The following is a 26955-nucleotide window of genomic DNA, read 5'->3' as shown; positions in this document are numbered from 1 at the left end:
GCCTTGGCTTCTCGGCATATTTTTATTGTCCCCTTTTATAGATGTATACAGAAAGTTACACCATCAAATGTGTGAATAATAATTCTTTTTGAAGACGCTTGTTCCGTCAACACATCTGCTGTGCTGCGCAGTGGAAAGCGAACAGCCCGTACACAAGTAAAACACCATGCTCAAGGTGAGAAATAGCAATTAATAGCACAGTGCATGAGGGGGAGGGGGAACCCAAGTCACACAAGATTTATGTCCTCCCAGAACTGTTCCAATACTGGTCTCCAAACACAAAATAAAAATTTACTGCACATATGGACCATTTGGTTCAGCTCGTCTTTCAATTTCCATCTGTGCTGTTAATCTTAAAACAATACTTTAATATTTTTATTTCCTCCTTGAAGTATTTGAAACCATAGCTCATTTGTACTTCATTTCACTATCGCGTTTTATGAATATACAACACAGCGGTACTTTCAAAGTGGCAATTCAAGCTGGACTTTAAAAACAAATCTTTTGTTTTAGTATATCCAGCCTTTAATTACCTTAATTGAAAACTAATTACCTAACCTGCCAATAGATTAGTTCTCCCGTGATCGATCAGCAAAGATCCTGCTTCCCAGAGTTCACTTAATGGCTGCCTTTCAGTTTCAATCAATCCTTCAGTCAGCGTAACTCAGCAGCTACAATGTATTCTTATAACATTATCTACTGTTATCATTTACAGCTCAAACTGCTGGGAACATTTGCAACAAAATATCCAACAGGAAAGTGTTACAAATATCTTGCGCTGCTTTGGAAGTGTGTTAAACCCGGCTATAAAAATCAATGGATGCTCAGTATATTAAAGTTTATAAATGGTATTAAGAGTTGAACAATAATAAAAAATGCAGTAAATAGTATCTAATACATCAGAACTTTTTTATTAAAAAAACCCGCAGCATATTGCATGCTCTTTTCAATGCCCAGACTCATTAAACGCTGAAAAATCAGGGCAAATAATGTGATGTTACTGAAATCCGGAACAGATGTTATTTGCCCCAACGTCAACAGCGTGCTCAGAAAACCAATTATATGCAGAAAAAACAGCTGTACATTAACAATGGGATCGTTCAGAATAATGCTACGTTGTCTTCAAATAAAGGTGACGCTATTTCAGTTGTTGACGTCCCACCCGTCACGCACCGAAATAGAGCTTCCGGAGGAGAGGGAGAAGACGCAGTGAAATGACACTACGTTATTTAAGTCACACTTCAACCTGGCGTTGCTTCCATCCAGATACTGAAATAGAAGAAAACGGGAAAACAGCGACACGCCACCATCCAGCGGTCCGTATTTAAAAAAAGAGGGTGACTCAATATTTTCAAAAATGCAAGGTTTAATGGAACATGCCATGCATGGGTGAACAACGACCTCCGGTCCTCGACCTCTGGTCCTCGACCTCTGGTCGTTTTTCACCTCTGCCTTGCATGTTCCATTAAACTTCGCATTTTTTTTTTAAATATTGAGTCCCCCTCTTTTTCAATACTGACCGGAGGGTGGTGTGCCGCTGTTTTCCCGTTTTCTTCTGCATCCAGTGGAGTCGCACGCCGAGTATTCCTGCCACAAAGCTTCAACCCACGGAGCGAAGGCCATCCCGTAGCTGCAATAAGCCAGTAACATTGTCTCACTAAGCAATTTCTGCATGAACCAAAGTGTAAGGGGGTTTAGCCTTTTACAAAGGAGGTTGAGGAGAATCCTTGCGCTGTTTATTTTCCTGGAAACATAATGTTTTATTAAGAGTAAATCCAGCTAGGCGCTCTCCTCACCATAACCAGCCCCCTGTTCTTCTGCTTGTGATGGTTCCTAAACAGTCTGGGATTAATTAAAGGAATACTCCTTCAATTTATTATTAAGAAGATTGTCAAGAAAAGCTGGGGGTTTGTACATGCATTTTTCTGTATGGTGTTTGAGCCCCAGATACCTTTCTATGGACTTTTACAGATACTGAAATAAGGCTTTTGTCTTATTATGGGGGATAACATGAGTTTTAGAATGATAAAAACCCAAACTACTTTTATACTAGATCTTACATTTTTACCTGACACAAATTGGTGGGTAAAAATAGTGTCTCAAACCTTCCACCATACCACGTGCTAAATGTCCTCTCCGTTCTCCAAACCTGCATCACTCTCTCCATTGTCACATCAGCGGTTCAGCTGGAGCCAAGGATTCCAAGTGCAACGTCATCACGTTAGGACGTCAAGGACGTAACGAATAAAGCGTATCCAAGTTTGTTTATAATTTGCTAACTTCAATGTATTTGGGGCGCAAATTGGAGGTTTATTTTTAGCTTCCATGGCATGAATATGTACGAATCCTCATCATCGTACTGCAATTCCTTTTAATCCTTTGAGTGCCTCAATTCATACCCTGAATGTTATAAAGACTGGCACGTAAGAAGTCCTATGACATACAGTACAGGGTACGTTATGCTGGAAATGCTTGCTCTCTGAGGAAATAGCATTTATTTATTTTTAAAATATTTTACCAGGAAGTAATACATTGAGAGTTACCTCTCGTTTTCAAGTATGTCCTGGGCACAGAGTAAAACAAATAGTACCTAGTTACAAGTACAGTTACATAAATGAACAGGGTATACATTATATACAAGACATTGTGTGCACAGTTAAAGAAAATATATATTATGAGCGTATGAAACAGTTACAGACCAGGTTAAAATGTGAGACAGCCTTAGATTTGAAAGAACTTAAACTGGTGGTGGATGTGAGACTCTCTGGTAGGTTGTTCCAGTTTTGGGGTGCACGGAAGGAGAAGGAGGAACGTCCCTATACTTTGTTGAGCCTTGGGACCATGAATAGTCTTTTGGAGTCTGATTTACCACCTGAACGCGATCAGAGTGAAAGTGGTGTATCCTCCATTTCCATTCACCCCATAGGTGGCCGGCCGAGACCACGTGCTGGGAAACCGGAGGTCTGGCAGCACTCGCAGGGTTAAAGAGAAATGACAAGGATGTTAACCCCCAACCATAGTGACGCTTTCAGTGTACAAGACATGGCATTTTCTTCAAAGGAAACCCCATTACTGTCCAAGAAAAGTAACCATCGAGGAAGCTTGAGCAAACCAAACCTAATAAAACTTCCCAGAGGCTCTTAAACCTCAGGGATACCCCGAGGGATAGCGCTTCTGTTCAAAATTGACTATTGAGGATCTTCTCTGCTATTTTCCGGACTATATCTCCGGCATACGCCTTGGATTCTCCTAGCTTTCCACATAAAACAAACATGACATTTTAGGCACACTCCCTTATAATAATTTCTTATAATAGAACTTAAAGTATCTTCTAATCTATGGCTTATAAATAGAATACACATCCACATACTATTGCCAAAGCAAGCTGGCTCCATGTCGCTATGGGATTACTGTAATATAATAATAATATATATATATATATATATATATATATATATATAGTTACTCATTAAATTTCATGTATTGCAATGGGCTGCAGAGATCACAAATAATATCCCATAAAAGCAGAAATCCTTTAAACATAAATAAAAAATACTTTTCTAATGATCCTGGAATGATTTCGGCTTTACCAGTGTATAATTAATACTGGAGTGGAGCACAGGATGGGCACTGTCCCAACTTCCTGTGGCAGTCACATTGTACAAGTGCACATTAACATACAGCTTGGAGGAGATCCTGTTTGCAGATGATGTTGCACACTCCAGCCCTTAGACCAGGGGTGCGCAAAGTTACCTACATGCACCCCCCCCTCCTCTCCGACCGGCTCGCGCCCCCCCCCCCCTCCCTGCACGGCTCCAGCGTCAAATGACATTGCGGGGTAATGTGATATCACGTGACCCCACAGCGTCATTTGACACTGGGTTGCCATGGAGACGAATAGCGGGAATGTAAGTAAAAGTTAGAGGCCTCACGCGATCCCCGGTATTTATTTTAAATGCTTTCGGGAAAGCGTGTGGCTGCTGTAACAGCTGCTTGCCCCCCACTTTGGGTATCCCTGTCTTAAACCATTTGGTGGGAGCAACAGGTGGCCCTCAGGAGCTTCACCTGGGGCCCCCAACCACTCACCACCCAAGTAGCCCGTTCTCCCGAGTGGAGATGTTGCAGGTGTTGATCGTATGTAGCTTCTTCCCACTCCCTGTGCTGCCTAATGACCGTGCTAATTACTCATTCCCAGTGTAAGAAGAGTATTCATCAGTGTGCCGGCATTAAGAAGCTGAGGGGAGAAGCTCATACACACGGCTGCCACGTCCCTTCTGCCTGTGCACCATATACGCGTGACCCTTTCGAGGGCTACAGGGTGGCACATGGGGCCCATGAGGTATATCATGTGGCCTGCCACGGCCCTAGCCAGACACCACCTCAGCATGATCACAGGTTGCCTTGGAAACCTTAATGTGTCTACTTTGGTTCCCTGCTTCACAGCAGCATTTTTGTGCAGGGGATATTTCAATGTTTTTATGTATATTGCTGCTTTTAGCAGGCATCTGAAATTGTAGGAAGCGCTCATTGTGGTCCAATATTCTCTGTTGCACCTTCAATGCATGGGAAGAATCTCCTTCAGTGAGCACAGACCCCTGCAGCATTGCTAAAGCAGCAATTTCCCACCCTCTTCTTTTTTGCATGATGGGAGCTGCGCTATTTTAACCTCTGGGAGACCCCCTAGTTCCTGAGGTAAAGGTATCAGCGTGGCTCCCTGGTTTTTAAATCTCCAGCGCCAATAGGAAGCCGCAACAGAGGACGGGGAAAAAAAAGGAGCAGCCGGGATAGCGGCTTTAAAGCAAAAGTACAACCACAGACACACTTATATAGAGAGAAGCTGCAGGAGGGACCGGGCGCGGTGTAACCATCGGCAGAGCCTGAAGAGAGAAACGGAGATGGTCTGAAACGGAACATGCAGATGCAGCCACCGGTCTCTGATCACTTGCCTGGGAAAATCTGGGACAATCTCCCAGTAATACTGCAACATTTCTGTGAGATTTCTGCAGCCAGACTAATGGCCCATCGGATTAACACAGTGGGGGTCCCTGGCAGTCCCATTCAAACTGAGTGGGACTGCAGGGACCCCCGCTGTGTTAATCCAAATAGGCCATTGTTCTGGCTGCAGAAAAAGATTTTCCAAGGCAAGTGATCAGGTACTGGTGGCTGTATGTGTATCTGTGTATTTTGTTATCTGTAATACTATGCCTGATTTTGTGTTGATGTTATTCCATCACAAAACCACTTTTTTTAAATTTGTTTTCATACACCACTAATAGAGAATGAAACCCATCTGCACTACGGGGAGTTGTTTTTTTTTTTTGCACTTCTACAGTGTATTCTAGGTCTTATCTTCGTACCAAGGACCTGGGTGAGTCTGACACGAACGGAGCTGCAACAGCACCATAGTATCTGACACAGGACAAGGGACGGGCGAATCTGCCCCAAACCATTTCCAGAATTTCCTCGCATTTTCCCCCCAAAATCTGTTTTGCAGTGTAAAATCCGCAAACAAATTTTGCCGATTTTTTTCATCCGCGCGGATTCATCGCAAACCGCCATTGGACACAATCCATTGACTAATTTGTAGAGTCCAATCCGCGGATTCAGCAACTCTTAAAAGTCCGTCCACGGGCTGCGGAACCCGCAGTGCATTGGTAATAATCATTTGAAAAATCCGCAAAAAAACGCGAATCGCCCTGTTTGAGATGGATCCGCTGAAATTTGTGGGCCAAAAGGATCCGGCCGATCCAAATTCGTCACAAAATTCGCCCATCTCTACAAAGGACATTTATAATGGGATTTTTGTTATTTATTTATGGTATATCTTTTGTAGACTTTCCTTCACTGGACCGGCGTCTCTGGGACTTTTCATACTTGGACGTTCTCTAATACTTCCACATTACTTTTTGTTATACCATATCTTTACCATCATTGAAGGCTTGGCCTGGCTTTGATATTGGAAGCATTTTTCAGGTTATTTACAAAACACTTCGCTATTAATCCTCAATCACAGACACCAGTGCTTTGTAAGCTCGACCAGGACTTATCTCTTAAAGTCTCCCTAATGCCAATCTGTGGCAAAACCTGTGCAAAGGAACTGCACCAGATTATTCATATTAATAATAACTTTCATATATAGCGCTTTTCTCACAAGAGAACTCAAAGCAGGTCATCATTTACAGTATACTACAATATATGCAATTTTTACAGGCACAGCCCTGCCCCATAGAGCTTACAATCTATGTTTTTGGTGCCTATGAAACAGGGAGATAAAGTGACTTGCCCAAGGTCACAAGGATCTAGGAATTGAAGATGACTCCCCTGCTCAGTGTCATTGTTTTCAGAGTCTGTGCCTTTAATCACTGAGCCCAAAGGAATCCAATCCAATTGCTTTCAACGGGATCCCCTTTATTTGTTAAATATGGTGTTGTTGTTTATTTGTTTTGCCTCAGTCTGGTAGGCAGGGGGGTGTAGTAAATACACCGCACAGTGTGTTCCAGTAGGAAACAGCCCTCATCAATGTATTAGGTCTGTCTAAAGAATTTGAAGGTGACAGACCACACACGTGTATATAATAATGCAAAGTACCAATTGTAATAACTTATTTTTTTTATCAAATACATAAAGCACAAAAGCTTAGATCAGGCACCCTTCCCTTCAACACATCTTCAGACACAAATCCGTTCAACCGTCCAATAGCGCGTGTTCCTGGAGTCACAACCAAGTAAACATGCTGTAGGCCATCGGAAGCTTGTGGAATCTTATACTGCAGCTATACTCCTGGATAGCAAATGCCACCAACCACTCAAGAAGCACAGTCCAGCAGCCTGAAAGGGGCAGACAAAAATCGCTGGCAACGGTTCAAATTAAAATAGGATCGGCAAGGACAGCTCAAAAGAATGGAACAGCAGGAAGATGAAATTTGGTAAGAGAAAAGTTCAGGGGCTGTTAACCCGCAATGAATTAGAGCCTAATTAGGGCAAGCCACAGAGAGACACGTCTGCTTTTAAAAGTGAAGACGTCTTTCCTTCACCCTTAGCCCTAAACCTTGAAATACTGGGCTGCCCGAGGGCGCCATAATGAATTGCTTTACAATTTATTGCAGGCTTCTATGGAAGAAACATTGTTATGCAACAGTGCAGCTTTGCAACAAAGGATAGGATACTGCCCTAATACATGCTTCAGAACTTAAACCTCGTATGGCTTTTCTATATGTAACACCTTTATCCACCCCCCGGCTAAGGAAAAAGGGCCCACACCAAAATAAACAGTCCCAAGTGTGTATAAAAGATGCTCAGTGGTTTACCTTGCTCTCAGGGTGCTCAATGGCCCGTGCAGGCTCTTGATGATGAGTAATAAAAATAGAGGGCGCCAGGATCCTTTTTATTAACCGATAACTTGATGAACAACAGGACTGGTCTTCCGTATCTTTAGAAACCTGCACTCTCAGTTCCTTACACCATGAGGTGAGTAGCAGCTCATCTTCCCCTGGAAGCCTTTTGCTCTGCATGAGACCAGAACCAGACACCTGCGTCCAGTAATTCTCTGCAGTCACACCCAGGTCTCCTTCTTAGCCCTGTGCTTGGGAACCACTCTCTTCTGTGGCCCTTGTATAGAATGGCTGACTGACGCCAGCCAACTAAAAATCCACGCGCGCGCACGGCGAAGCACGCCCCCGGCACTATAGAACGTGCCTAAGGGGTGGTGTTACTTTACACAGAGCTATCCCCTACAGGGTGACTCTTCTAGCAATTCTAGAAGCAAGGTGTGGCTAGACATCTGTCCTTTTAATTGAAACACAAAGTATGATACATGCGAATATGCAACATCTAGGGCCTGTTACAAGAATTATCCCCTAAACTCCCCGTGGGACCAGGACTGACTAGGAAATCTTTAGCATACACCCAAGGGTGCTATATACTGTATATCTGAGAAAGCAATGGAATTAACTAATATTTGTGGGACAAAAACAATGGCTATTATTGTACATTTTCTGCTTCATAAATCCATCTTCTTTACTGTAAAGTAACAGTTTGATTATGGTAAGAATAGCAAAGCTATGGAACAATATTTTTGTTACGAAGTTAATGATGCCACATTTTTAATAGCACCAACTACGGCCCCCTATTCAGACGTGCTTATAAGTCGTGTTTCCCATGCTGGAGAGGACTAGTGTCCCATTCAGACGTTAGCACTCAGGGAATCATTGTACAATATAGGAATAGGAGTAGCTGGCTGCGAGTTCAAACATGACGGGAACGGAATCCCCGCGGTGAATGGAACTTTGATGTGAAGTCCTTATCCTTAACTTATTCATAGTTACATAGTTACATAGTAGATGAGGTTGAAAAAAGACTTCCGTCCATCAAGTTCAACCTATGCTAAATTTAGACAATAGATACTTTATCTGGCCAACGCCGTGAAGAGAAAGCTCCTCGGTCAGTCGTGATAACACCTGAAGAAGTGCATAAAATATGGTATGACCTCATATGCAACATGGCTTATATATCTACACATACAAACATACAGTAAATATTCACTGAAAATATAATGGGTTGACTAAAGTAATACAAGTTTAGAAATGCTGATCCATTGTGCGATACAATGGCTCCTCGGGACCGGTCATGCGTTCGTTCGCGATGTCACTGGTGACGGGATTAGGAGAGGAGTATCAGCTCGTTCAGGGTGCACTGGGCTCTGGGGAGAGCCCCATATTAACCTTTACAGTGCTCTATTGATGTGCCTGATATGTCACGACCCCTGGCACGTTATTGACCCTTGCAGTGTACCAGGTACGCCGTGCGCAAATGCTCGGTTTTGTTAGGGCCAGATCTCTGGCTCGCCCCACTTCTGTATCCTGGGTCTGACCGCGCCACGGAGCGATCACACGACGTGGAAGTGCGGTGCACTGAAAAAGTTATCCCAGCCGGGCACTTCGTACTTAAACGCTTATATCTCCTGAAGGAAGCATTGGATATCAAAAAGAAAAACGGCGTTAAAGAGGTCAAGGAGAGACCTGGTAAACATGACCGCCTGCCCCAGGCAATCACGGCAGACAGCTGCTTTAACCCTTTCAGTGCTGAAGGGGCTGTGGCACAGACCCACCGGCAGTTGGTGATCATGTGGTCTATCACAGGGGAGCGCAATCTTTTCCCCCTGTGCCCCCCTGCCGGCTGTCCCCCTCTCAGCACCCCCTCCCCCTTGCCTTGGCTCTGACGTTCTGGGCATCATGACATCACGTTGCCGTGGTGACGCGTCTCCAGACGCCATCTGAGCCAAGGTAAGTGAAGTTAACAGAGGCCTTCACCGGTTCCCCGACATTTAATTTGAGTGCATTTGGGAAGAGGCGCAGGGCCTCTGTAAGCCGTGCGACCCCCGCAGAGAATCTCGCGCCCCCCAGTTTGCGCTCCCCTGGTCTATCACATGATTGCGACGCCGGCGCGGAGGATTGGAACGGAAGAGTCCTTCCTCCTCTTCCATTCCTCGCCTGGTCAGACGGTGCTCGCGATCTCACCTACAAAACGAGCAAGAAGCCCATGACGTATCTACTAGGTTATAGGTCCCCTGGAGGGCCAGACCTCATGACGTGGTCGCTACATCATTGGGTACTGAAGGGGTTAATAGAGGAGGAGACCTTCAGGCAGAAAAGGGGTTTAACATCTTTTTACCCCACTTAAAGCAGCAATACTACATCTCTCCCACACCCCTTTTATTTCTTATCTTATTTTTATATGTAAAGCATGTGACGAGGTATGCCACGTGCCACATTCTTGCCTAAGCTGGCAATCGTTCGACTAACAAAATGGCCACCTTCTAACTTTGTGCTGCAGTCTGTGACATGGTGCAGCTGATTTGTAACATTATATTACTATGTTACATTATTGTTACAGCTTTTAGAGTAATAGACAGTCTGCTGTTTGGAACACAGCAACAGATGTTTGTGATACTTTGTTGCAAAAGGACAGAGCTCAAAAAGGTGAGTGGCAGAGCCCGTCTAAAAAGAGGCAGTAGGTAGCAACCAAAGGATGGTAAGAACATTTTTTTTTAAATCATTAAAAATGGCATTAGGAGTTTAAAAATGATTTTTCACGTTTTGCTGGTTTAATATCAGCAATTTATAGCTATGCCTCTATCAGCAAATAAAACAATCACTTTTGAGCTCATTCACATATCTCGGACATTTCTGCAACCCTGCTTTTCCCCATTATCTCTTAGCATACAGTGATTCCACTGCAGCCAGGGATTCTGGGAAATCACATGCAAATGAGCACACACAGTGTGTCACCTTTTTCTATCTCTTTCTATCCAAACTTTTAATTCTTTTTCTCCTGCCTGGCTCCGTGTCAAACTGTAAATCCATTCCTTTGGTCTTACTCTGTCCTCATCGCTCCCCTGGGTATTGGGCAAACATTACAATAATAACACAAATCATTTCGCTTAATACTCTTCCTGACCTTGGAAAGACTAAGCAAATTGTTCCACTGCAGGGGGGCTTCCCAGAAATCATTACAAAACCGGCTCATGTTTCACCATTTTGTTGCGAGACTTCAACAAAACCACCAACACTAACATCATACGATACAATTCGTGAAAGATTTAACTCAATATCTCTTTTTTGCTTTCTGCAGTGAGTCCTACTTTTATAGCATAACATCGTTTAGTTATCCGATCAAGGCAAATGAGGCCGTCAAAATGATATACTGCACAAAAGCCATTCATTTAAATCAGGGGTCTCAAACTCTGTCCTCACGGGTCACCAACAGGCCAGCTTTTATGGATATCCCTGCTTCAGCACAGGTGGCTCAGTCTTCGACAGAGCCACTGATTGAGCCACCTGTGCTGAAGCAGAGATATCCATAAAAGCTGGCCTGTTGGTGGACCTTGAGGACTGAGACTGAGTCACTGAGCCACCTGTGCTGAAGCAGGGATATAAAATCTGGCCTGTTGATTTAAATACATCATTAAATGTGCATCTTACCATTCATATTGTGGCAGAGAGAAGTTTCATCAGAACATCCAGGTGTTTTTTTGCTGTGAACACATTTATTCAGGAGGAGGTGAAGTCTTTTGAAAGGTGTAGGTAGCGCTGTAACCTAAATGCCATCTGCCTAAACGTTACATTCATAACTATATGATTTCTAAAGGGAAATAAAAAAAAAAATGTGTAAGAGTATTCGTCTTTCCGGTGTATTTTCTTTAAAGCGTTATTTTTTTCAGGAGATTGCTACTTTAAAATGCACTTCTGGGGTGGTAAACTCCAGTTCTCAAGGGCCACCAACAGGTCAGGTTTTCAGCATGCCTTCTTCAGCACAGGTGGCTCAAATCAGTGGCTCAGTTGAAGATCTTGCTTCAGCACAGGTGGCTCAGTCAAAAAGTGAGCCACTTGTGCTGAAGCAGGCATATCCTGAAAACCAGACCTGTTGGTGGCCCTTGTGGACTGGAGTTGCCCAACCATGACTTCTATAAACAGATGCTAAAAAGTGACAAGTTTTTTATCCACCTCTCAATCCCTGAAGGGAGAAATCCTGCCCAGTATAATAGCTCAAATGTAGATGATTGAAACACAACTTAACATTTCCATGGTAAGCTTTGGGTGGTTATTACAATCTTTATCGAATATCCTTGGCCGATTAGCCTGTCCATCAGTCCTCAAAGCCCCAGGTGAAGGGTTAGCTTCGCTCTGGTCTGCCAAGTGATTGTACAGCGATCATTAGCCAAATAGATGGCACATACGCACACACAGTAACGGATATCCTTCAATCCAGTTCTCCTGATGACAACTGGTGCATTCTGTGTTCATTTATCCCAAAAGACAAATATATTTACAGGTTTGAAGCAGGGGGTCTCCGGAGCTGAACCCCACTAATTTCAGCTCCGGGGACCTCCTGCATCCAGAGATATTTACCTCCAGTAGGGGGTGCCGGTATCTCTGCAGAGTTTAAAGGTCCAGGTCACGCGGGCCAATGGGAAGCCGCACCGGATGACGTCGCAGCTTCCTAGTTGGTACAGTGAATCATTAGGCCACGTCCATAGAGGGGGGAGCAGTACTGACGCTGAGCCAGCGTGCGCGATCGGGAGGTGGGGGGAGGTCTGCTCCGTTGACGCTGCTTCACGCTGATTGGATGTTTTCAGCCGACAGCGCGCTGAAAAACAGCATGGCTGTCGGCTTAAAAATCCAACTCCTCAGCACGCCTGCGGACGCTCGCGTGAGCCCCCTCTAAAGACATCCTCATTGAGGATGCCGGGGCTCAGCGCGGAGCGTTCGCACGGCTCAGCGCTGCTTGTCCTTCTATGGACGCAGCCTTAGAGATGAATTATAGCTCCATAGTGTTAAATTTATTCTTCTTAACTTTTGACCTCTGTTTTTGATATTGTGACAACAGAATGTATACAATAATGCAAATACATATGATTTGAGAATCTTCCTGGCTGCGCAGCTACTTATTCAAACACATTTCTCCTGCCTGTGCAGTTGCTTATATAAGCTGTTAGCCCCCGCCCATGAGGAAGGCCCTGATTGGCTCTCCTGTCCTCGCTACTATTTACCAAGCACTTCAGCGTTTTTTTTCTGACACACACGGCCGCCGACAATGACACGTGACCACAACAGGGCCCGGGCCCCCTGACTCATTGGGCCCGGGACACCAACCCCGGCTGACCCCCCCTGTCGGCGGCCCTGGCAGTACCCTTGGCACGGAGAGATGGACCCCCTCTCCCCTCCCCTGAGGACCTCAGATCATGGCCAGTATCCCTTTGTGTCTTCAAACGAGACTGCAGATAGACAGGGCCTTGGCCTTGCAAGGTTTTAAAGACCATAACGGCCAACTTGAACCTAACCCGGAAGATCACTGGAAGCTAGTGCAGATTGTGTAAGATGGGAGTGGTATAATTTATTAATTTATTATTATAGCATAATGAAAAGGGAATAATTAAGCTATTTTTTTGGCTTGAGTAAATGGAACTGCCCTTTCAAGCAGCAAAACCTGTCAAATCGTATATTTTTTTAATATATTTATAAATCAGTTCTGTAGTACAGTAGGGCCCCGCTTCTCGGTGATCAGCCAACACGGCGGTAGTGAGAAGGGGGCCACCATGTCAGCGCATGCGCAGAAGGGGGATGGCAGAGTTCGCGCATGCGCAGAAGGGGAAGCGGCCGAGTTTGCGAATGCGCAGAACAGGGGAGCGGACGAGTTTGTGCATGCACAGAAGGGGGACGGCCGAGTCTACGCATGCGCAGAAGGGGTAGGAGAAACGGAAAATCGCTGGTGGACATAGCAAATGCTATGTGGTGATTTTCACTTTCCGGCGGCACCCTGGAACGGAACTCGCTGTATGAGCGGGGCCCTACTGTATTAGATAATACTGCATTTAAAAAAAAATATTATTCAATTCTTAATGCCATTTTATTGAATTTTAAGGCATTCTTTGATTTCTATAGTAGGTTTTAGCCACCTCCCCAGCAGTGCAAGATCTTTGCAACACTTTCCTGTTTGTGGTCATTTGTTGCCAATATTCCCAGCCGTTTGAGCTCTAAACTGTAACAATAGATAATGTTACCTTCGTAATATAAGGATACATGGTAGCTGCTGAGAGTTAAACTGACTGAAGAAGTCATTGTTAGGCCTGGGACATAGTAAACACTTTGGTGCTGCTGCTCGCTGTTGCTTGCTGCCGCTCGCTCTACCTGGAGCTTTTTGCTGTCCTGGCAGAGGAGACAGCAAGCGCGCTTGGGAGGCGGGTATCACTGTGTGTGTGTCACTTGGTAGCTGTCAGTGTGTGTGTGTGTGTGTGTGTGTGTGTGTGTCACTTTGAAGTGGTCTGTGTGTTTGTGTGTCACTGGGGAACCTGTGTGTGTATATTAATATATAATATTTTAAAAATTAAAAAAATAGACATGTGAGAATAAATTATTTATTAACATTGTACAACTTTGATAAATATATTCACACACACACATCACACACACACACATCACACAAACATCACACACACACACATACACACACACATACACACATACACACACACATACACACATACACATACACACCTCTGGTCTGGTGGCTCTGTAGTTACAATGCCGGACCGGCTGCAGCCCCATTGGATGGGAGCGGTCACGTGACCGCTACTACGCTTCCCCGGGCGCCAAATTTCAAACTTGCCTGTCTCGGGGAAGCTTCTCAGCCTCCGCACGCATCAGCACACATGCGGAGGGAGAAACTATAGCCGCGCTGATTACAGATGCAGGGGCTTTGTGCATCTGTTCAGCGCGGCTCAGCCCGCCTCAGCGACGCTGATTTCACTATGTCCTGGGCCTTAGTCACACAATCATTTATTTATTAACAGGAGATTGACAGCTTAGGCTGCGCTTATTGCTGTAAAAATCTAATTGAAGTGACTTCCAGCGATCGCGACCATGCCGTCGCTCCGTCTATAAACACACGCGACGGCTTGGTCGCGATCACTGGAAGTCACTTCAATTTGATTTTTCCAGCGACTGCAGCGTGACGTCAGCGTCACTATAAGCGCAGCCTTAAATAAGAATGCAGAATTATACATCGCCACATACTTTACATACAGTATACAAATGAGATTTTTTTTTTTTTTTTAAATGAAAAAAAAAAGGGGGGGGATGTAGTATTTGCTGCTTTCAAAATCCCAACCACACATCTTTAGTATAATTTATTACATTTGATTGCAACAGTTGTTTGATAACAATGTGCCAATTCAGGCCTGTAGGCTTAGCATTGACAATCCTAAACCAAATATTATGGAATACACAACCCCCACTGCTAACCTCAGGGATAAAAACCTCACAGCGAAGGTACGAGTGCAGCAGCAATCCCAAAGCTGCAGTGGAACCACAAAAGTTATAAAGCAGTTTCTAAAAGTTAAAAAGAAAACTTGGACACAAATGTGAAGGTCCTACAGTGCACTTGAAGCAGCTGTCCAAGCTGCTGTTTATTTAGTTTTTCCTATTGCCTTTAACATGCGCATCAATACAATCTACACAATAAGTAATTAGCTAAGTTGCAGATTGATCCGTTCTCCTGTGATCGATCGGCGAAGATTTGGCTCGGGGGTTCACTAAATGGCTTCAGATGAGTATATTCTGCAGTCAGTGGAACGCATTTGCATATTAATATGACAAAGTTATGTGGGGAAGATCATGTGACCAGGCAGTCACTAGATACAATTGGTGCACTGCTAAAGAGGGGGCAGGGCTCAAAAAGGGGCGTGCCAGAGCCTGTTTCAGAAGAGGAAGGGAAGGGGATGTGACTTTGTAAATGGTTGCTATAGAAACAAAAAATGCGTGTTATATTATAAAGTTCAGAGGGAGGATATTGGGTGCTCTAATAGTAATAATTCATAATATATATAATGTAATAATTCAAGAAATGTCCAAAAAAATAAACAGACAGAAAAGAGACAGCTCTTGCATGGAGTGGGTAATGCGATGATAGTGAGATAAGTGAGATGTCTCATAAAGAAACTAAGAAACCGTCCAGTAGGAAACAGACAAAGATGTATCCCAACCTGCTGCAACCTCATTGGAGGTACATATTCACTGCAATTTTTAATGAAACAGTGATACTCACATTTTTTCTTGAATTTGTTCCTTGAACATATAATTAGAGTCCTTACCCACTCCTTGACACATTTGTAAGGCGTGCCCAGCTGCAACTTGAAGAATCCAGATAGTAAAATAAAAGTATTTATTGAAAAACGTCACCCAAAGGAGGTGTAGGAACTCTCCTACGCGTTTCACACCTTCACAGTGCTTTATCAAGGAGTACTACTTGATAAAGCACTATGAAGGTGTGAAACGCAGAGGAGGCTTCCTACACCTCCTTTGGGTGATGGTTTTTCAATAAATAATTGTATCACTACTTCCACCTGGCTCCCTTGGCAGTGCGCTGCTGTTTTTACTTTTTACTATCTTGTTACATTATAATACCGTAAAAATGTATTTCTGAGTTGTTTAAAAAAAAAGTATTTTATCATAGTACAGATCTGATTTATTAAAAAAACACATGTAGCATATTGTTTGGTCTGCAGCTTTAACAACAAAACCTACTGTAGTAGGTTTAGAAAGCTCTGCACACTCTCATTTCATCTAGAAAGAACTGTAATGTGGGGTACCCTAAAAGCTAGCACAACAGTGAATTTACACTTCTCCAGGACCAATACCGCCACCTAATCAAGCATTAAGGTCCCCCAACAAATAGTTATCAATATTTAATTAAAAAAAAACAAAAAAACAGAATGGAATTAAGTATGTGATTATGGTAAAAACATTTTTTTAAAAGAGGCAGTTTGTAGCAAAGATAAAAATAGGTGCCTGAGTGGGACGGGCGTTTTAACTTCAGTACATTCCTTTTTGGAAAGTGGCTATCATACAGTGGGTATTGTTTTTCTAGTTAAGGCGTCCAAATAACTGAGTCATGGAGTCAGCGACACATCATACCCGGCTACATCCCGTGCCAAGCCATCATGGGATAAGATACGCCATAAAGAGGGGAAAAAAGGCAGGATCTGCAAAGGTGGAGACGTTTTTACAATGACGCACAGATGTGGAGTAGCACAAATCAAACTGCTATGTTGACAAATCCGCTGACAAATGAATCATCCTAGTCAGTGACTCTCACACTGAGCAATATGCAGCTGTGTCCCTGCATCTTTATTTTGCTCCATCTCTCCCAGTCAATTATTATTCAAGTACAACCAGATATAATTATAGGAAGAAAAGAAGCCGGACATACAGCAATTCCATGTGTGAAAGAATATGGGTGCAGGTTAAAGCAGCCATCCCACCGGGTTGATTTGTTTTTTATATATAGATATTTTTTTAATGGGAAGTGTATGTTGTCCTTTGGAGCAGGAATGGAGAGACATCAAGGCTCTCACCTTAATAAAGACTGCATGGTCATCGAAACATTGGTTTCTGTGTCTGAATTAAATCGCGTCTTTTGCCGTGTGCCTTGATGTCTCTCTATTTCCCCTACACCTAGGAGCACCGGCATAGTGCACTTTGAGACCTCTGCTTTCTGTCATCTGGAGCAGAACCACGTTATTTTCAGCTCTGGTTAAGCCCCAGTTTGCATAATGTAATATTTTTTTTTTAAGTATGTTGGGACTGCTTCTTTAAATCTAACTAATTTGGCCTGACCGCCACACAGACACTATTTAAGGCTGGGCACTTCACCTGGTTGTTGTTCTAAAAAAAGTTTTGTGGTTTGGTTTTGCTGGAACTTTATTGTTTGTTTTTTTTAAATAAGTGTGGAGGAAAAAAATGAAAATAAGCAGATAAAAAAAAAATGTTTTGCTAAAGTTTCAAACTTTGCTAAAATGTTCAAATATATTCCTGCTCAGTTTACTTTGCAAAAGTTCAGGGGGGTTTGTTCACGAACTCAAAAATGTTGCATATATATATCTATATATATATATATATATATATCCCCCTGAGGAAGGTCTCATTTTGGAGGACCGAAACGTTGGGTTTCTTGATGTACCACTTTTTCACTAATACACTGAAGTTTTCTACAATTGAGTGCTGTCTCTTGCTTTACCAGACCACGGAACGGTAACGTATGTCTATGGCCTCGGGCATGGTCAGCGCTTAGGCGCTGACCCGTGCTGAGGCGCGCTGCTGCTCGGCAGTGAGCCCCTGCAGCCGCAATGAGAGCGGCTTTAGCAGGGGCTCCCGCACGCCTGCGGAAGCGTAAGTCTTAACAAATCTTTACTTTCTGAGCTCGCCGGAGCGCAGGGCCGGTCACGTGAGCGGTTCGCGAACCAGCTCCGTGATGTCACAGCCCCCCTCCCCCGACACGGCCCCAGACAGCGCGCCGTCTAAGGCCAGGGAAAGTACCCGCTTTCACTCAGCCTCCGCGCGGCTGAAGTCTCTATGGACTCAGTGTTTTGTGTGTGTGTGTGTGTGTGTGTGTGTGTGTATACACACACACACACACACACACACACACACACACACACACACACATATATATATATTTATAAAGCCACAATAAAAACAAACTATTATGAGCAGGAGCTTTTCAGGCTTTAGCTTTAGTTCGAAAATTCGTTCAGTTGAACTCAAACCTCCAAATTAACTTTGACATTTGCAAAGTTCACATTTCAAAACCAAAAACCTGCTCTTTAATATGAACGACAGTGAAAACCATGTTCTTAAAAGAAGCCTGTTGGTGAATTTCTACTCTTGGATTTAAAGGTTCTTGAGGATATTGATCAGCAGACAGTGTAAATCCTGACTTGGACGTACTGTGTCAGAGAAACCGTGTCACTGGGACGCTGAAAACTGGGCAGAAGTGCCTTCCCTCCGCCTCCAATCAACTGCTTAAAAAAGCAATCCCCCCCAGAAGCCTATATCAGTAGTATGTTGCGCACAAGCTTGTCATGCGTTTTTTTTATTTTATAGTTTATATTTTTTTAGTATTAAAAAAGAATCATTCCCACACCAGACCTATTGGCAAAGATCCAAAACACAAAATGAATGAACCTGATACTCGTCAAACAGACTGGAAGAACATTAAGATTGTCTGTCTGCACAACATTTTTAGGATTAAAGAAACAAGCTGGACACAGCTAGCTAGGAGACTGAGAACGCCCCAAATCAAATAATAACTAGAAGACAAAAAGCAAAAAGCAGGCCTAAATACACAGGACGCATAACAAAAAGACTTCTGCAAAACTAGTAGTTTCTTGAGGGGTGCAAGCTACCACAAGTTACCACTCAAGAAAACGAGACTCTTAATTGTCCTATCACACAAGATGAGGAGGCACTTGTCATCAAATTACTTCAAAGGTTCCAGGTTGACTGCTTCTCTGAAAGAATATTATAAAACGTTTCGTAAAATATTAGCCCCTAAATTAACCATCCTTTTCAATAACTTCTTAAAAGATAAAGACATTCCAACCGAAAAGCTAACTGCCTCCATTTCACTGATCCACAAGTCGGGTAAGGAGCGACTTGATTGTAACAACTATCAGCCAATCTTACTGATTTTAACACAGACATAAAAATCTTTTCAAAGATCCTAGCTGTCAGGTTGAACAGCCTCTTTACAAAATGTATACACCCAGAACAAGTTGGCTTTATCTTAAATAGACAAGCCACTGCTAATATTAGAAGAATCGTAAATCTTATACATGCGGCCAAACTATCGGATTCCGAAGCAATGCTTCTTTCCCTGGATCTGGAAAGAGCATTTCATAGGGTAGACTGGACCTACCTGTTCACTACCCTGAGAGCATTTGGATTCAGAGGAGAGTTTGTCAACTGGATCAGACTACTCTATAGACCTTCCGGGACCTTTATTAAAAACGGGGGACAAATATCAGAGCAATTTTCCATAAAAAATGGAATTGAGCAAGGATGCCAACTTAGCCCATTGCTCTTCGCCATAACCCTATGATCCGCAACAACCCAGCTATTACAGGAGTTAGTAGCCCACGAAACAGAATATAAACTTAGTCGATTTGCGGATGACATAATGTTGACTCTGATGAGACCGCTAATCTCCCTCCCTAATTTATATACAATTCTGGAACATTTTGAGACCATATCCGGCTTAAAGGTAAACACCAGAAAATTGGAGGCCGTAAATATAAATTTGTTACCTGAAGCAGTCACACCAACCACTGCTAACCTTAATTTCAAATACCTAGGGGTTAATATTACTAAACTCTTTCTCCTCACTATACTAAGCCAACTACTCATATCTACGAGAGCCATAAGAAAAATCTCAAGACTTGGTCCTGATACTCCATCTCATGGTTTGGAAGGATTTATGCCCTAAAGATGACTGTACTCCCGATAAAAAATGCACACTGCACTCTGGAGGTCAGTACAAATATAGTATTAATATTTATTGCAGGTTCCTGCAATAAATATTAATACTATATTTGTACTGACCCCCGGTGCGCTGAGTGCATTTTTAAATCGTTTTTCTGAGAAAAACCTTCAGGTTTTCTTGCTTAGGAGTTATTGGGGAGTTACTCCATGCGCCAAGCAGCAAGGAAATCTTTCTGCTACCTACATCACACATCGGACAGCACAAGCGCGGAATCTGTTCTCTGTTGTCCCGAAAATTCTGTATTTATTCGGAACCCTCCCAATACCAATTAAAATAAAGAATACAGAAAGCCTCCCAAAAAAAAACTATGTTTAACTTTATTTGGAAGTTCTGATTCGGCCAAGGGCTGGAGGCAGACTGACATTACCCTGTTTCTACACCTATTACTATGCTGTGCAGATTGCACAACTAGTTTCTTGGCACTCTCTTCAATCAATGGGTAGAGATAGAAAACCACTACAAAAACCCACTTAGTACAAAAACTGTCAGGTGTCTCCATTAACGAACCAGGACAGAGCTAAATCAGACCTTACTAACAATAGCTTATTCTCTAAAATTGTGGGATAAAATTGGATTGGAGAGAGGTAGAACAGTGGGATATTCAGGTATGCTACCGACACTTGGTAATCCAGACTTCCTCCGGGTCTTTGTAGAGAGCAATTTTCATGGTTGTTTAAGAACAAACTCAGGGCACAGGATTTAAAGGAGAGCCTCAAGATAAAATCATTTATGAATATTAAGCAAATGCATCAAATACCTGATAAGGAGTTTAGATTAGACACTTCCTCTCAAACCAGTTTTCTACACGACCACCTCAACAAAATACTAAATTCGAGAAAACTTGCAAAACAAATCCATTATAGAGAGGCTGGATCTCTTCCCTCTACCTTGAGGTACTTTGTATCACTAGAGATGTTGAACGACAACATATTAGGAGATGGGAAGAGGACATCGGTGAGTAGCTAGAGCTGCAAGATTGGATAAATATCTTGAATAATATCTCCAAAATATCGATCAATACTCAGATAAGAGAAAACAGCTATAAGCTCCTATATAGATGTTATCTGACTCCCTCTAGAGTACATAAATACAATAAACAACATTCCACACTTTGTTTCTGTAGCTGTGGTTAGGTGGGGACTATGTACCAACTCTGATGGCAATGCTCCATCATCACGAACCTTTGGGATGAAGTGTTCAGGCTCATGAGTGAGATAATAGAAATACTGTTGACACCATCCACTTGGACTGCACTTCCACACAAAAATTAGATAATACCATCTTTTGACAGAGCAAATTAATAAACCACATTATATCGGCAACTAGATGTGTAGTGGAAGGTGCTTGGCAAGGTGCCATATCCAAAATAAAAACAGTAATAGACAAAGTGTGGAATGTTCTATACTTGGAGAAATGGTAACGTTGCTCGTCTCTGAATATGAAGCGGTCCCTCAGGGCTGAGGTATGAGTATAAGATCACAGACCAGAACCAGTGGACAGAGTCCTGTTAGAGTAGTCGATATCCAGGCAGAGGTCAAGGCAGACCGCAAAACGTGCAAGTCCGGGTACAGGCTGGGGTCAAGGCAGGCAGCACAGGAGCGGTGGCCGGGGTAACAGGCAGAGGTCAGAAACGGGGAATCCAAAAGAACAGGGAGGGTTCAGGAACAGGGCAGGCTCAGGAATCAGATCAGAAGTGGGCCAGGAACACAATGAAATGCATACAATGCTCAGGCTGGGGCTGGGAGTCACTGAAAGCTATTTAAGCCCTGAAGCAGGTGCAGCCAATTCAGGAAGAGACTTGCCAGGACCCAAGATGGCCACACAACAGCCATGTAAGGGCAAGATCCAGCAAAACCCTGAACTGGAACCCTTACAGAAACGTACAGATTGGCTCAATGACAGATTTAATAACACCTGGCCCCTCTGGATAGAGGAGCAAGCTAACTTCATGTTATAAATGAAGGGAAAACGGGAAAAAAATGGATCCAGAAAACAATCTACTCTGACCTACCGGCGAGTTAAGGGATTTATAAAGGGGCTTTGTGGGCCTGAAGAATATCCACACACTTGGTTCGATGATACTCTCTTGAGTGCTATAATTTGCTTTGTGTTTATATTTGGAAATAAAATCTCCTAAGAAGAAATAAACAAAACGAACAATAACAGTATGATAAATGTGTGTTGAGTTTATATCCATACATATAAACGATTGTTCTGTAATATGTCTGGTTCCCCACCCACATTATTTTATTTTTTGTATCTCCTATTTTTAAAATCTCAATAAAAATTAAGATGCAAAAAAAAAAAAAGGTATCTTTTGTTTTTTAATCTCTAGCATCTGAGGTCACCATAGTAATATAAAAGAAATATGAAAAAGAAAAAGCGATTAGGGCAGACTACTGCTTTAATCCTGTGCACTCATTAATACTGTCCCGCTCCTCTTCTTACCATCGGAACCAAGGTTAAGCACTGTCCCCCACCCCTTTCACATCAGGAATTTCCCTGGGTTCCTGGTGAGCCAGTCCGACCTGGACAACAAAGACCACAGACCTGAACAGAGGAAATTCTTACCGCCAATTCTTTTTCTTTGAGTCCGATTCATGGCAGGGCACTACTACCTGTGGGCTTTAGCTCCTTCCCTCGTGGCGGGATATCGAACAAACTTTAACTGGTAGGTATAATAGGACCTCTTTCCCGTTTACTCGCCAGTGTTATTCCTAAGCAAAAACTAAAAGTGAGTGGGGAAAAAAACTCCACAACCAACAAATTGCTCCATAAGCTTTTACTTAAGGAGGACCTCTTCTGCTTTCGGAATTCAGAAGTTCTTCCTGGAGTTCCCTCAATGAAGTCTGGACCAAGGAATCACCTTGATGGGCGCAGACATGTGCCCCAAAGCGGCCAAACATTTTATGAGGGAAACCAAACTAGCCCTTCATAAATCTCACCCGAGCGGATGAGATTTATGGACCTTTGATCTGATAAGAACATATTTTCTTGTAGAGAATTTAGGATAAAACCTAGGAACTGATCCTGTTGTTTTGGTACTACACCGCTCTTCTGAAAATGTGTGATCCGTTCATGCAGGTTTTAGTATATAAATCAATTTCTCTAGATGGCTTGCTAAATCGATTTGAAGTTGTCAGTTGTCTAGGTATGGTATGTCTGTAATTCCTTCTGGTTATAAGGAAGATGAAGGGCAGAGCTTGGAACTGAAAATGTTGATTGTGAAGGTTTTGAGGTTTGACGCAGATAGGAGTCTTTAAATCTAGAGTTGCCATGAAATCTCTTGGTTGCAGAACATTGATTTTTATCGTTTCTGCACAATTTTTTCTTTTAACTCCAATGGGGTGGCTTTTTTACTTCATCTATTGGCCTTTCTGAAAAACAAAGCTTTCTTGGAGGGAAACTCTCTAGCTTTATCGCAAAACCGGAGCTCTAGTACCCAGGCGGACATCACTTGTTCCCATTGCTTTGGGAAATATAAAAGCCTTTTTCCTATGGGATGATCGAATATTCTGATGCCAGAATTCTTTATTTCTGGATATTGGAGTTAAAGAACCTCTTCTGCCTCTTGAGAATCTTTTTTTGTCTAGATCTTTGCTGTGATGACAGGCCCCATCTATATTCAGTATACTATCACTTCTGCACACAAACGGTTAATTTGAGTACAAGTAACATTTAAAAATACATGGTTTTGTTTTATTGGGATCAGGCTAGAATGACCCAGCCTGTTTCCTGTGTTTGTCAAAAAGGGGGGTTATGCAAATGCCACCTGGTATAGGATTGTGGGGTGTTTACAATCATAGAGCCACAACTCTTGGTGAGTGGAAATAACCAGAACATCTTTATCTATCTTAAAAGGAATTCCTCAAGTGATCTAGGTAAAACAAGAGGGTGTGGCCAAGAAGACATTCCACATGTCTGTACAGCTTTACTAAATACAAGCTATTTGAGATTCAATAGGATTAACAAGGATGTGAAAGATATATTTCTGTCAGGGGAGCTCTGCTAATTACATTAATTCCAAATATGACAGGTTTATTTTACATGTCATACTGTATATATTTCACATTCAAAGATGAAATTTCCCTCATCTAGATGGGTCTCCACGCGTGTATTTTAATTATACAAATGAAACAGTGAAGGTGGCGTCCTTCTAGGGGTGATAGAAAAGTTATGGGGTATTTTTATACTCAGGCATTTTCTTAATTCAAAAAACTATTTTCTATCCCCAAGTCTTAAAATTGTCATTAGAGATAGATAAAGGGGTGGACGTATTCAGTTTTCAATGCAGGGGTTATTAAGCTAAAAACCATGCATTTGAGATATGAACCTAGAATTCAACAGTGGAGTGTTTTATGCCAAGGCAAGTTAATTCTCTCATTTCTAAATCCATGACCCCTCTCGGAGTGATCTGATATTATGTGGTAAAGTATATATTTTCTGTTTTGATCCTATTTATTTTATGAAACTGTCTGCATATTATGATGTATATTTCTTGTAACATTAATTTCTGTGATTAAGCACTGTGCTACTTTTGTCTATTACTGTAAATCAAAAATTTCATAAATACTGTTTTGGGTTCTAATTTGAACTTTGCACATTTTTGAAGAGAATAACTGCATTATGGGACACATTTTGCTACAATAGGGTTGTGTGTGTTAAAGCAGCAAAACGCGAAAAATCCTATATGTGTTTTTTTCATTTATTTTTTTAAATAAATTAGTTTTGTAGTATTAGATAATACTTTCTGTTTTTTTTTTTTTTTTTTAAACTCCTGCCATTTTTTATGATTCTTTTTAATGTACTGGTAATCATTTGGCTGCTACAGCAACAATTTAGAAAGTAATATCCATTTCTTATTTTGAAACAGGCTCTGACACATACCTTTTTTAGCTCTACCCTTTTGCAACAAAGCATCACAAGCAGACCAGTTGCTGTGTTCCAAACAGCAGACTGTCTATTACTCTGTAAGCTATAACATTAATGTGTTACAATTTGTAATATAATGTTCAGCATAGAGTCAGAAGGCAGCCATTATGTAAGCAGAATTTTTAAAGATTTATAACAGGAGCACCAAAAGATTATATAATTCTACAATGTCACATGCTTTACATATAAAAAGATAAGAAAAAGGGGGAAATGTAGTATTGCTGCTTTAATCATATTTTTGCCTAGTGAACAGGGGCCAAAGACTCTGCAAGTAAAGCTTGAAACTATTTTTGGTGGTGACAGCAATTTATGGTATATTGTGACAAATTGATTGGAGAGAAAAGTCACGTGCTCACAGGTGTTACATTCGTTACATTGTCCATGACCCTCACTCTCTCTTCTACAAAATATTGAACCTGACATGAGGCCCATAGCTGCAAATTCAAAAGGCATGTCGGAACGAGGGTCTACACCTTCTCTATTGAGGTAAGGATTTTTTTCCTACACCCTGACTTTGTCTCTCATTAATTCTTTCCAGCTAATTTCCAAATAGGAAATACCCATCAAATGGTACTGAACACAGGTCTATTCTTCTTAAGTCAGAAGGCTCTTCTAGCCATAACTGTATTTGCTGAAGATCTTGTTTGCAGCTGGATGTTATTAGAAGCATCACATATATAAAAAAACTATAGCCATCTTAAATAATGGAAAATCTTTATGAATCCGATTTCTCAATTCACCCATAATAAGATTATTTTGCAAATCTGTCACTGTAAGAGATGTGTGCAGAGGTACATTTAATGGAGACCGATTATGGTGAAATTAAATCCTGGCTTTATTGAGCCTGTTCCTTTAACAAGGCAAAACATACAAAAAGAAAATAAAGGCCTACTTAACTTTGGAGAATAACTAAACATTTACTCCAGCCCTTTCTGAGTGGCTAGCTAAGCTGGATACCACGCCAAACATATATTCATACAACAGTCCAACAAGAAAGTCTCTTATCTGTTTCTGTTGCTGTAGGGGAAGCCACTCTGCTCTCCTGGGTCAGCACCCTTGTGTGCTATGGAGTATCTCTCTGCTCAGACCTCTATCTCCTCTGTCAGCACCCTTGTGTGCCAAGGAAAGCTCTGTGTCCATGTCCATAGAGGTCTGGTCCCCTTGTGTCTTGCTGTCAGCACACAGTCCTCCTGTGTGCTTCAAGACTCTCTCCTCATGTCAGCACCGTGGTGTGCTAAGGAAAATCTCTGCCCTATTTCTCACATGAGGCTTTTTCTCAGAGTTCTAATTAGTCAGGCAGAGTCTGGTTAATTGCCTGGCAGCAATTAACCAGCTCCCTGCTGGATTTAGAGGCAGTTTTTCTTAAACAGGGTTATCTTTAACAGGGTCCATGTTACAGTTACCCAGGCCCCAAGAGCTCTGGAGAAGCAAGTAGCCGCAACCGCAGACCTCTGGACCATCTTCCAAAGGGATCGTGCTCTTCTTAGAAATCCTTCACACATGAGCATCCACTTTAGGTGCAGATTCCCAAGCCAACACATCCTCCAACGGAAAAGGATAGAATTGATTAAATAATTTAGGACAAAGATCTTTTATGATCAAGGACACTCCATTCCTTTTCAATATTACACTTGACAGCCTAATGAACTGGAAAGAATGTAGACTTCTTGTGCCCAGCAAAAAACATGATCTTGCTTTCTTTAAAACCTCTTTTGAATCTTCTTGTGAGGATTGGTCTTAGGTCCCGCCTCCGTGACGTGCCCTGTGACAACACGGTGACACTGGCCCTCACGCTGACAGGATTGTGCATAGGCGTCATTCTACTGTTGTCAGGCAAAGGACTCAAACTGGCAGCAGGATAATCATCTCATCTACCTCACCTGCGGTGCTTACTCCACCTCCTGACGATTGAGTGGGCGGATGGCAATCAGCATTCACAGCCGTACAATTCAGCCTGGATTGTTTCTGCTATCAAGAGGCAATGACATTCAGCCCTGTGTCTTTCCAATGATTGGCTTAAAGTCCTTTTTATATGCTCACTGATCCCTGCAATGAATCGGCTGAGAATAGTAGTCCTAACCTGCGACGAAGTACTAACGACAAGCACACAGCTTGCCTTGTACTGCTTTGCCTTGTGCAATTCTGCTAA

At 42.4% G+C, this 26955-nt stretch overlaps 1 protein-coding gene across 6 annotated transcripts in view; it reads right to left on the bottom strand.

Moving 5' to 3' along the window:
* The window catches only part of CTBP1 (C-terminal binding protein 1), a 428679-nt gene that overhangs the window by 189911 nt on the left and 211813 nt on the right, over positions 1-26955 (bottom strand). The window contains exon 1 of one of the 6 annotated variants that reach the window (XM_075571357.1): positions 10979-11000. The exons of the other annotated variants lie outside the window; for them this stretch is intronic. Within the exon in view, the coding sequence (XP_075427472.1) occupies positions 10979-10985 (7 nt within the window). The 5' untranslated portion in view covers positions 10986-11000. Of the gene's footprint in view, positions 1-10978; positions 11001-26955 lie in introns of those variants that run through there. 6 annotated transcript variants of the gene reach the window in all.

Source organism: Ascaphus truei, chromosome 1 (assembly GCF_040206685.1).
Source record: "Ascaphus truei isolate aAscTru1 chromosome 1, aAscTru1.hap1, whole genome shotgun sequence".
NCBI classification, from domain to species: domain Eukaryota; kingdom Metazoa; phylum Chordata; class Amphibia; order Anura; family Ascaphidae; genus Ascaphus; species Ascaphus truei.
Note: the sequence above shows the minus strand (reverse complement) of the source record. Positions and strands in the feature narration are given on the sequence as shown.